Source organism: Haliaeetus leucocephalus, unplaced genomic scaffold (genome assembly GCF_000737465.1).
Source record: "Haliaeetus leucocephalus isolate CR32 unplaced genomic scaffold, Haliaeetus_leucocephalus-4.0 Scaffold139, whole genome shotgun sequence".
NCBI lineage: Eukaryota > Metazoa > Chordata > Aves > Accipitriformes > Accipitridae > Haliaeetus > Haliaeetus leucocephalus.
In genome coordinates, this window is record NW_010972575.1 from 550020 (window position 1) to 562950 (window position 12931).

Below are 12931 nucleotides of genomic sequence, written 5' to 3' on the forward strand. Positions count from 1 at the left end.
TGTGTGCTGCTTGCTGTCTTGTCCAAACTTTAGGAAGGGTTTATTGTAAGATGATTGGAACTGACCAGTAGCTCAAACATAGCTGTCTTAAGATTTCAGTAGCCCGTTGTACTATAACTCAATGTCATTATTCAGGTGCTCAATAAAATAGACATTATCTCTGTAGTTGCTTTTTGCTTTGTCTTATTACCTGTAGCTGAATTTGTCTTATGGTTTTTGTGGATATTACAGTTACAACATTCATAACTATTATAGTAGAATTGTATAATAGTTCTTTTAAGGGAAAGCTGCGTGACATAAAGGTAAAACCACAAATGTTAGCTTTGCAGTACACACTCAAATTGGAAACAAAACCAAGTAAAAAAATTTGGGAACTGTGGAGAGTTACATCATATGAAACTGTCATTTGGATAGTGGCTCAATCCCAAGCACCTGTCTTTGTATGATATAATTCCTGTCATGCAGATTTTTATAATTAGGATCTGAAAATGTTGGGGAAAAACCAATCTTTGGATTTAACTTTTGTAAGTAGTTAAGGATATGGTTTTTTACTTGGCCATTGGCTTTTCTAAAGGTACAGCCACTTCTAAATTGTTGTGGTTTAAGGCACTCTCTAGATACCTGCATGGCAGAGGACAAAGAAATGCCTGGAGATAGAATGCCAGGACTAGCCCTTCCCCCCTGCCTTATCTGTAGTAGCAAACTGGTGTGTTAGATTTAGTGGAAGGCATAAAACAAAGCAAAATGAACTTGTTTAAAATGTCTCCAATTACATCATTGGGCTTTCAATCAACTGTTTAGGGGTAGACATCCGGATTTCAGGCTATAGTCTATCAGAGCCTTGTGCTATTAATGACAGTAGCTTTAGTATTTCTTTGTGTAATAATGTAGTAAGTTACAATGTGTGATTTCTCCAAGACCTTGAAATGATCTTGTTCACTACAGGGAGGCATTCTGGAAAGTGACAGAGCCATGCTTTTATTAGTAAGAGTGGAATTTTGCCCTTATGATTTAACAGTGCTGTTTGATAAAGGTATATTAACTATAAAGCATGAGTGCTCTTGCTAAAGTACCAATAGTTGCTTAGTAGAAATGTAATTTACAATGTATCTTCCTCAGCAATGTTTGTTAAGAAGGAAAAATGAATACTCTTAATAGCACTTGTTTATAGGCAGTAGACTTATTTTCATTTTCTCTGTTAAATTTGTACTGTGACCTCATCTAGTACTAGTTAAATGGTGGAAGATTCTTTATTTGCTTACAGACAGTATGAGAAAGGAACTTCATTTTAGTCTAGCATCTTACTTGTTACTTTTTGTAACAGGCCAGCTTTTTTCTGCAAGCGATGTTTTCATCATGTCCATATTGTGCTGTTTTTCCAGCACATGTGCAAACTATACAAGCTCTACTATCATGAATTATTGCCTTTATACAGAGGACTTAAGAAGGCTGTGGTGTTAAACTGAAAAGTTAATCTCAAGTCTTAAAAGCTTTCTTTCTTGGATTTTAGTTGTAGTGCTGTCAAGTATCACTATCTTAATTCTGCTAAATGAGTCTTTCTCAACTTGGAAAGGGATTGGAGCTCTTCAGAAATCATTCGTTACTCCTTGATTTTTGTATATGTGCTGTGATGGCATACACCAACACAGGAGGAAGAAAGCAATCTCTTACAAACCCTAGCAATTTGTAGGTAATATTATGTAAAATACTGCATAAAAAGTCACCAAGTTGCAGTGAAAAATAAATCAACCAAAATTTCTTAATTATGATTTAGCGAGCCATTAATTTCTTTTAATCTTACATTGCTTACTACATCAAGAGAAGTGTATTGTCAAGAGAAGGGATGATTCCCATATTTCTTTCTAGATTTTTTGGTTTTGTAATTTAAAGGGAGAAACGTTTTGAATTTCTTAGTTCATGTATCTCATTGAGAGTCTTAGTTCTGTTTCTCACTGCATTGTGTAGTTAGACTTTTTTTTTTAACATGGTGCATGGAATGTGGACTTGAACTGTATTCACCACATGAATTTGATATACTATGTTTGTAGGGTCAAATTTTTAAGAACTGTCCTGAATGTGTTGTTACTGAAGTTAATGGAAATGTAACAAATGCATGAAACCAAAGCTAAATTAGCAATGTGCTGAGTTGAAAAACCTAGTTTTAATCTTCATTGCATTTCATTGTCATTTTAATTGGAATATTGACTTTACTGGGAGCAAACTGGGGCCACATGTGTGCCAAAACCTTAAACTTGATCGCATTCCAATCAAAAAGTCATCCAGTGCTTGTAGATTTACTTAATTATTTAAATTTATTTTGAGAGAAAACTCTTGGAGGCTGTTTTCTCCATCTGAGGTTAGTCAAATTCCTGGTGTGTGTTTAGGCGAAAACTAAACTTTCAAAAGGATAGTAGGTCAGATTTTTATACTATGTTTCTTATATGCCCAAAGCACATTTAAAAACTTACACTTTTGAAAAATGTTGTCTGTGACTTACTTCTTACTGTTACAGAGGTCGTAATCATTACTGTTGTTGGTTTTACTTTTCAAGGTACCCAGAGAATGGTATAGTAGAAATGGACACCAGTAATCTTCGACCACGAGCAAGAACCATTCTGAAATGGAGTGAACTAAAAGTGGGTGATGTGGTGATGGTTAACTACAATGTTGAGACTCCAGAAGAAAGAGGATTTTGGTTTGATGCAGAAATTACCTCTTTGAGAGAAATCTCAAGGACTAACAAAGAGGTTCATGCTAAAATTCTGCTGGGGTAAGATTTGTTTGACCAACTCATAAAATCTCTACATATCATATAAAGTATGTTTGTTGGGTTTTTTTGTATACTAGTCATCACTAGATTAAAATTAATGTCATACTTTGATTCCACAGCTGTCCGAGTCATGGAATTATAGTGCATGGTTTTTTACGGTGTGCAGACGTAGCTATCAATCAGAATTTTTACATTTCCTGAGATAGCTGGAGGCAACCATAAGGTTTCATGAATTATCTGTGATTCAAATTGATTAGAGTGTGTTTTAATTTATATTCCTTTATATGTTATATATTTATACATTTATATTAACATATATATATATATGTTCATTTCTGTTGAAAACCGAAAAATCTGTTTTCAGTAATTTTTGAGATAATTGGGAACCCCTAGGTCTCACTGAGTATTAGTCATCTCTGACAGTTTGAGAAACTCTCTGAACTGGCTAATGGAATTTTTTGAAGAGTGAAATATTTATGTGGGTATTACAGCTTCTGATAAGTAAAATGTGGAACTGTGGGACATGGGACTAATGAGTTTTCATGTGGCTGAACTCACGCGAGTATTTTTGCTTTGTTTTTCTATTTCATTTAAAAAGTTGTGTATAGTTCTTTAGGAGCAGCGTTTTGGGTTTTTTTTCAGAAATCCATATGATATTACTGTCAGCAAGCTGTGTGATTGCCTTCTTAGGGATGAACAGATGACCAGTCTTTATTGGCAGTCCCCTTGAGGAATTCACTGTAACCTTCCTCCTCCTTCTCATTAGCTTTCCTCATTCCTTTAACATTATGCTTTTCTGACACAAAAGAACTAAAGGCAAATGGATCCAGTCTGCCACATCCATCCTTGCAGAAGAGGGGTGTGCGTGAGTACTTATATGTTAGGAGTGAAACCATTTTTAAAATTAAACTGGAACTAAAAAGACATTTCTTTTTACTTAAGAAATGATTGATTTAATGTTGGTATATCCCACACTTACTCAATCAGTAGTATCATTGTTCTGGGAGTATATTCCTTAAAGTGAATTGGAGTATTCACTTATTAGTGTAGTTTTCTTTATGAGAAAGGAGAATTGTTATATCTGTAGGAAGACATACAATGTAGGACATGGTTAATTGGAAGAGACACACAGAAGACTTATGATCAGGTGCAGTTCAATATTTTGTGTAAAAAAATGCAGTCATATCTAGTACTGGGAAATAGGAAAGACATTGACTTGGTAAATCATGCAAGTAAATGAAAATTTGTTTCGTGGATGTTTGTTAATTTTAGAATAACAGGAGTTTTACTAGACAATGTCAGTGCATTATAGTAGTCTTGTATTAAGTAAAGCAGGCATATGGGCTTGTTTTGTAGGCAAAACCAAAAAAACCCAACCTTCAAATGTAAAGCAAAAAGAAATTGAGTAGATTGAATTATTAACTTGGAAGGCAGAAGAGATTAAGAAATGGAGGCCAGTCTAGAGAGATGAAGATTTTCATTGTAACGCATTTAATATTTGTATGGCATTTGGTGAATCAGAGATGGACTTCATGACCTTCTACAAACAGAACTGTCCAGATATCAGCTTACATGAAGTTCAGATGTCTGTTGATAACCTTACTTAAAACTGTTGTCTGCATGGATTCTTTCAGAGTTTTTCCCATTTATTAAAATATGATAATAAAAATGTGTTTTACATTGGCAAAAGCAAGCATATGGTGGCTAATAAAAAATTCTGTTCTTGCTGGATGGAACTCTATAGGATAGTCTTTTTTTAATCTAAATAAGCTGATAGTTATGCTTCAAATTTGAAGATGGCAGCTTCAGACACCATGGGTACTGTGGCAGGTACCATGGGGTTCCCCATAGTGTTGACACTTACTATCCTCTGAAAGGAGTTGGGGAGAAAAAGGCACAGTCAACAAGTATCTTATTCTAAGATGGTGAATTTAAGTCCATTTTTCAAATGGAATCTTATTTCAGTGAATTTTCTTCCTGACTAAGATTTCAGGTTTCATTTATATGTTGATAGGTTGTATACACTAGTAATCAACTAGTTTGCAGAAAGTAAGGCTATCTGAGCCTGCCATTTCTGAAATTTATCAAGGAATAATTCTGTATCACCTGTGCTACCTAAGTCATTCCTCTCAGTTAGCAGTAGAAGTACAAGCTAAATCTGCTAGTATTCATAAACTTGTGCAAGAATCATGCTGCTGCAAGAATCACTTTACATTTCAGGTAAGTTCATTTGCAAAATAAAACCCAATCTCTTAGTATTTCAATGTTTATTAATATATATTAATATGCTAATATAAATATATAATACACAATATTAATTAGTTTAGAATTATGTTTTAATATTTAATCGTTAATGATTAATATAGAAGTATTCAGTAATTTAAGATATTATTGATATGTTATCATGAGTTCTTACCATAATGTTAGCATTATGGTAAGCATTATTACCCAAATTGTTTTAAATAAAGGTAAAATCTGTTTTGAATGCTTTATTAGTATATGTTAGTGATTGATTGTATTTTAATGACTAATTACTTGTGTACTACTTACGAACAACCTTAGCAGGCAGTAGAGGGAGGCAAGAGTTCTTAGGGTTGCTTCAGACGTACTCATGGCTTGGACTTTATTCCCTTTCTGGTATTATGTCAAAACAGGCTTTGTATAAAACAGTTTTGTATGCAATAGTTGAATGTTTGGTTTATTGATCTTGATTGCTTTTGACAAAGATTTTGTGAAGCTGTTGGCACAATGGCAAGAAATAACAAGAACATGTACTGTTTGTGGTAATGCTTTGGAGCTGGTAGAACACGTGATGAGCACTTCTTTTTACTGTATTTGTTGACATGTGTGTTTGTTAGGTGTTACATTTACTAATGTCTCAGTCATAACCTGAAGGAAATGTCCTGTACAGTCTGTCATCATTAGTTTGTCTTTTGGGAAACAGATACCCATTAGAGAATATTATCAAAGAGAGGAGTGAGACTGAACAGAGGATAAAAAGACATCATTATACAGAAGAACAGACCACATGTTAATAATTCTCATTTGTTCTGTATTTGCATTGCAACTGAAATTTGTCATTGCAGGATGTCTAAAACCTATCCAAACTGGAGTTACTGTGTCTCAGATACAAATACTAGGGAAACCATGGAATGAATGTACATGGGCCTAGGACCACAGGTTTCCCATGACTGTGCGCATGCTTACAGTTCAGTATGGTCTCTGTGTGTGTGGTACCTCTGAACCAATTTTAACTAAATTCGGAGGGTGTACCTCTATTTTTGAACATCTTCTGTTTTTCTTTTTTGGGAGTATATGCTGTTTCATGATGAAAGCAGTTATTTGTAATCCAGAGTAATAGGACTTGTCGTCTTTGCGGTTTAAAGGGCATGTATCAAATGCCTGTTACTGGTGGGTAGTTGTGAGGCAAACTGTTCACAATTTATTTTAACATTGGAGCTGGCTGACATGATTAAAGTCGCCACACCAAATCAAACCGAAGTAGTTCAAATGGTGCTTTGTGTTTTCTCTGTGCTAGACTTCGAGATACAAAAAGATTTTGCCTCTTTTTTTCAAGAGGCAAAATCAGCTCTTACTTATCTTCAGTCAGCCTTTTAAAGTTTAAGTTCAGCAAGGACTCTGTCAATACCAAGACTTGTATTTTGTTTAAGCTTTTGGAGTTAAACAAGAATATCAGAAAAAATCTGTTTACTCTGCAGATTTTATACCTCTTTGACTAAGTGCATAGTTAATGAATTTGAGGTCTTTACGCAAGCAGTGGTAATGGAAAGTAATAGAAAGGGTCCTAAATTTTCAGTTTTATATTTGTCATCTTTTAGGTCTGCAGGTTTTTGTGTGAGGCTTCCTGCTCCCAAAAAGGAAGGACTGTTTTGTTTTCAGATCAATCTCTCTAATTTTAAAATATGCTTATTATGTTTTTCTATGTAACCTGCTGGATCTGGGGCTTGCCTTCCTCATTTGAACACAATTTCTGCTTTTTATTTTGTTGGTTTGGTTTTTTTTTGGTAGGATACGTTCCTGTTTAACTTCTTTTAGACTCCTTCTATTTATGTCTGGCATATTTTTGTTCCCAAAAGGCAGTATGATGTTTTTACACAGACTTTATGCTACCTGTACAAATTTTACTTTTAGCTGCTCCTTTTACTTCTTTTGAAGAAGTTTTTTCCCATTTATATTTAACTTCCGATTTTCGAAGTCATACATAATACTTGTTTTTATAGCTTTGCAAACGTACAGAATTTAAACACGTTACAGAATAGCGAACTAACAGGGAAACAAGTCTTGCACGTTGTTCTGGATGCTTTCGAAGAGTTCTTGTGTTTCTGTGGATTTCTATCTAGCTGGTCCAAAAAAAAATGTTGGCAGTTGTACTTTGTTTTGACACTTAGAAAAATAACAGTACCATATTTCCTATCCCTCTCAGTATGTATTGTGATAATCAACATGTCACAGTCGTTGTCATAATTTGTAGGTGTCCTATAGTGTAGTTCTCATACTGTGTTTCTTCTTTTAGGCCTGGAATTTCTGTCTGTGTGGTTTATCCCTTATTGATGCCTGTATACTTTTGTGGTATAATTTTCTACTTGATGTAGCATCTTTGACTGTTGCTGGTTGATCTGGGAAGACATTGTTTTGCTGATATGTGGAATATTAAGAAGATTTACTTGGAGCCATTTTTAAAAATAGGTTTCGTGCTGTATCAGCAGGTATCCTAATAATAAGAATTCTAATTGCTGAAGAACTCACCTGCAGCTTTCTTGCACAGACATAAAAATGGCATATTTCTTCTAGGCAACAAAACTTCTGAAAGGGTGAATTTTGTTTCCCTCTTTCCTCCTCTTATGACTTCAGTGGAGCTGGTCACCTCCTCTGAAGAAAAGACCTTCTTTTGAATCAACACAACTGTTTCAAATCAAGATAGATTCTGATTGTCCAAGAAGCCTGCTGGGATTTTTCATGGTGATTCTGTAGACATGATGCCTAAAACTTCTTAAGCACTTCTGTGAACTGCTTTTTCCTAGCCTCTACAGCTAGAGATGGCTCTTTTTGTGATACACAGCCTTAGGTAATAATCTTGTAATTCTTAACAGGAGTTACTCTAATAATAGGAAGAGTATTTTGGATCCCACTTGATTATCCTGTTGGACAAAAGAACTCATGTTTGGGGTGGGGTGGGGTGTGTGTTTGAAAAGAATGATGTGTTTGAACATAAGAAGTGAAGTTTACTGGAAATCAAACTGTTTATTTTTAAATTCCAGATTAGGTTTTTGATCTTGCTTCCATTGTGATTTCATTCTTGAGGAAAAACTCAAGAATTAGAAGATACAATGGTCATGAGGACAGAATATTATTAAAGAGACTTTTGAGTAGCGTACAGTGCCGCCTCTTATGCAAAAAAAAAGGCATCTGGGGTGCAGGACAAACTGCCCAGAAGGTATTGGAACACACTGTCAGCTGGGACTGGAGAAAGATTGGTCCACTGGGACTGGAGAAAGGTTGGTGTCCAGGATCTGTTGTTTTGGTCAAATGTGAGAGGCAGAAGAATGAAGAACTATATTTGACTGAGAATAATTCATGAAGAGAGCATGAACAGAGTGAATCCTTTAACCACTTGCTGTGGTAATTGTCCTCTCCACCAAGGTCATAAATGAGATGGAGTACCTTGGTTCAGCACCTATGAAATCAAAAGCAGCAAGTTTAGAAAGAACTGAGAGTACATTTTGAAGGGTATTTGGCAGACTTGTTATTACAGATACCTTTTTCATGTTTCCTCCTTTGCCTTCTCTCTCTATGGACAAAAAGTGCCATTTTACAAACACTCCCTGAATAGTTATAATGGCCAGGTTCTACACAAGCCATAGCTATTCCTTCATGCACTTTATTTTCCTGCATGCTTTGTTTTCCTGCTATACAGAGGACAAATCTTCAGGAGGTTCCATTCTGCAGAGAGGAGTGGAAGGATTACAGTTTTAAGATTGCTTACCCATAATTATTTTTCTTACGTGGAAGAACTATTTTATCTCTTGATACTTCCCTCTAAAGAGAAAGCATAAAAAGTAATTTATTTGTCCTTTGTGCCATATCCCTGCACATTGCCTGTTCTTAACTGACAATATGGAGAAACTGATATTTGATCGTTTCAGTTTGCTTTCCCAAAATGGAGGGAAAGTAACTAGGTGCTTGTAATTCATGTTGAGTGTTTTGGACTGTGCATATACTGTTCTTTTGTCTTGACATTTCAAAATTTGAGTTGCAAACCAAGTGTACCTTACTAGAAATAGTGTTATCTCTCAAGCTAAGAAGCCTGGTTATGTAAGAGCTGCTCAGTCCTGCTGGTGAAAGGGTAAGACTGGAGGACAAATCCTCCCAAGAGAAAGGAGCAGGCAAATCCTGTGGATCAAAACCTGGTTAATTGCACAGCTCATGTCAACAGGCTTTTGGCTTTTAATACCATGAGGCCCATAACTGGGTTCCCGTCTGTCCCTGAAAGTCCTTGATCCTCAAGTGGGACAAGAGCATCTATGCCAACAGGCTGGCCAACCTGGTGAGTAGAGCTTTGGGTGGTGAAGGGACATTATGACCCATGGTTAAGGGAGGTATTGGCACGTGCATAGAAAGCAAAGTGCACAGAGCGTTGGGAACAAGAGGGATCTTCGGACTGGTAAAAGAGGGATGCCCATCTCAAGTGCATGTGTGCAAATAAGTACAGCCTGGGAAACAAGCAGGAGGATTAGTTCTGCACATAGTCACAGAACTATGCCATTGTTGGTGTAGTGAAGACACGATGGGACAGCTCACATGACTGGAGTCAGAGGTATATGGATACAAACTTCTCAGGAAAAGCAAAGATAAAGAGGGCAGGGCTGCCATGACATGAAGAAGTTTGGATATAGGGAGGTCTTCAGTGGAATGTCAACAGTCTGGTTGAGAGCTTGTGGATGAGGATGGGAGAGGCTGAAAAGGATGACATTGTGGTGGTGGTTTACCCAGTCAGTTGAGGAAGAGGACAAAGCCTTCTTTAAAAGTCTCTGAATCGCAGGCACTGATTTTCATGGGGGGCTCAAATTCCGTGACATCCGCTGGCAGGATAACACTGGAACGCAAGCAGTTAAGAAGCTATCTGGAGGATGTTGGGGATAACTTCTTAATACAGGTACTGGATAGGTCAGCAGGGTGATACAGAGCTGGATCTGCTGTTTATTATCAACAACTGTCTGGGGATCAAATGATCAATGGTAGCCTTGGCTACGCTGACTGTGAAATAGTAGATACCAAGATCCTGATGGAACTGAAGAAGGAGAGCAGCTGAGCATAGACTCTGGAATTTAGTAGAGCAGACTTCAGTTTCATTCAAAGAACTGGTTGATGGGATTGCATAGGAGGCAACTGTGAAGGGTAAAGGAGCTCAGCAAAGCTGACAGATGCTTAAGGACAACCTCTTCCAAATGCAAAGATGGTTCATCCTGACACTCAAGAAATTAACAGATGTACTGGGAGACTGGCAATGCTGAACAGGAAACTCATGACTTGGCTCCAATGCAAAAGGTCAGTATATAGGAGATGGAAATGGGCAGTGTAAGAAGGAGGAATTTTGAACATGTAAGGATGGTGTTAGGAGAACCAGCGTTCATCTAGAGTTGACACTTAAGAGACATCGAGGGCAATGCAGAGAGCTTTTACCATGACTGTAGCAGTAGAAGGCTGAACAAGGGAAATAGGGATCTATTGATAAAAAAGACAGATGATTCAGTAGCAGCAGACACTGTCTTCATTGCCTTTCTCTTCATTGACAAGCTCTGTCTGGTAGCTGTGCCTAGTGAAACCATTCAAGGAGTGTTCTCAGCAGTGGATGAGGACTGAGTCAAGGAGTGCTTGCAAGACCTTGGCCAGTGCAAGTCCATGGGACCAGATGGGTTGCATCCAAGTATGCTAAAGGAACTGGCTGATGCTGTAGTGATGTTCCCCTGTACTATGTTTGAAAAGTCATGGAGATCAAGGAGTTCCCTGACAACTGGAATGCAAATGTTGCATTCATCTTCACAGAGTGCAGTCAACCTTATTTCAGTCTGAGCAAAACTGTGGGACAGTCCTCTTGGAAGTGCTGGCCATGTGAAGATGATTTGTAACGGCCAGGGTGGATTTGTTTCAAAGAGCAAATCATGCCTTAGGAGCTTGTCTGCCTTCTATGATGAAATGATTAGCTCTGTGGCCAAGGGGAGAGCAACAGATGCCATATACTTCAACTTGTGACAGGTCTTTTGTCTGTGTCCCATAATATCCTTATCCCAATTAGGATGTTGTGATCTGCGTGGATGGGCAATGAGATGGGTTTAAAAAAAGGTAAGACTGAATGATCAGGCTCAGAGGATAGTGGTTAATGGGTTGTACACTACCTGGAAAGTGATAACAAGCAGGGAACTGCAGGGGTGTATCCTGTACCTGTACTGTTCAATATCTTAAGCAACAGCATGGCAGTGCAGTGCACTATCACCAAGTTTGTAGAGACACCAAATTGATGGAAACTCATGGGTAGCACTGCCAGTTGGAGGGACCTGAACAAGCAGGAGGAATGGGCTGACAGGAGCCTCATGAAATTCAAGATGGATAAATGCAGAGTTTTCTTGCATCTGCGAAGGCAGAGCCCCTTGCAGCAATACTGGCTGGGAAGTAGCTCTGATGAGGAGGATCTGTGTGTCTTGGTAGACAGCAAGCTGAACATGAGCCAACAGAATGTAATAAAGGCTAATGATATTCAGGCTGTATGAAAAGGAGTATAATCAGAAGACTGGGGAAAGTGATTTATTCCCCTTTACTAAGCACTAGTTAGACTGCATCAAGAATAATAGATTCCACCCACGCCCAAATATTCCCCCCCCCCCCCCACACACACAAGAGAGATACAGAAACTAGAGTGAATTCAGCAAAGGGCTGCTGAGATGTTTGCGAGAGCACAGTGGTACATGGCAGGCAGACCAGAGATGGTGGACATAAATTGTGACAAGAGCGGGGAAGAAAATTGCTTCTTTGGATTGCATTCAGTAGCTTAACTTTTAAATTAGTTAATTGTTACGTGTTAAAGCATTAATTGCTTTAACAAAAAAAGCGTAAGTACCAAGTGTTAAAATTTGGAATGATTTGGGTTTCGTAACCATTTCGTAATTACTGTAAGATAAAAGTATCTTTTGAAGGTGAAGAATGGGTTGATTTGGATCTTGAGGTTTTTGTTTGTTTTCCCAGAACATAAACTATATCTTCAGTATTTGTAACACTACCCTTTCTCTAATAAACATGCAGACTTGGAACCACAGAGTCTTTTGACTTGCTTTCTAGAGGGTGACTTTTAGAAGTGTTTTGAAGCTTAGTTGTTCCCACTGAGGGAAGTAATTCCAAACAGAAGAGGAAGGAACAGAAGAAAACAAACTCAAGTGCAAAAAGGCAAAGAGCGTGGGGAAAAAAAAATTGGTGGTGAGCACAGTATTAGGAGAAGCATTATGAAAATAAATAAAAAAGGAGTGGTGTTGAAATACATGTATACATCTAAGAGAGTTATTGAGGATAGAAAGGAGCTCTTGAGACTGCTTAAGCAGGGTCAGCTAGAGCAGATTGCCTGGGACTATGTCCAGTTGGGTTTTGGATATCTTTATGGGTGGAGACTCAACAACTTCTCTGGACAATCACTGTAAAAAGGTATTTTGTGCAGTTAGGGGGAATTTAATGTGTTTCTCTTTGGGCCTGTTTACCTCTTGTCCTCGCAGTAGACACTAGTGAGAGGAGTCTGGCACCCTGTTTGTACACAAGGATAAGAGCTCTCTTCTCCAGGCGAAGCACTCCCATATCAAAGATGTTCCAGTCCGTTAATAATTTTTTTCTAGAACCACTCCTGTAAGCCCATGTCTGCCTTACCCTGGGGACCCCACACCTGGCCTCACCAGTGCTGAGTAGTTAACCCGAGGAATGTTAACCTTCCCTCTACCTGCTGGCAGTGCTCTTCTTGATGCAGTCCAGGAGGCTATTGACCTTCTTTGCTTACAAAGGCACATTGCTGGTTTATGGTCAGCTTGTTGTTTATAAGTACCTCAAGGTCTTTCTCTACCAAGCTGCTCTCCAGCCAGCTGGCACTCAGCGTGTACTGGTGCATGC

At 37.9% G+C, this 12931-nt stretch overlaps 1 protein-coding gene across 2 annotated transcripts in view; it reads left to right on the top strand.

Annotated features, from left to right (window-relative positions):
- UHRF2 (ubiquitin-like with PHD and ring finger domains 2, E3 ubiquitin protein ligase) overlaps positions 1–12931 on the top strand; it is a 92901-nt gene that overhangs the window by 32187 nt on the left and 47783 nt on the right. For both annotated transcript variants that reach the window (XM_010586052.1, XM_010586053.1), the window contains exon 4: positions 2552–2770. In XM_010586052.1, coding sequence (XP_010584354.1) covers positions 2552–2770 — 219 coding nt within the window. The remainder of the gene's footprint in view (positions 1–2551; positions 2771–12931) is intronic.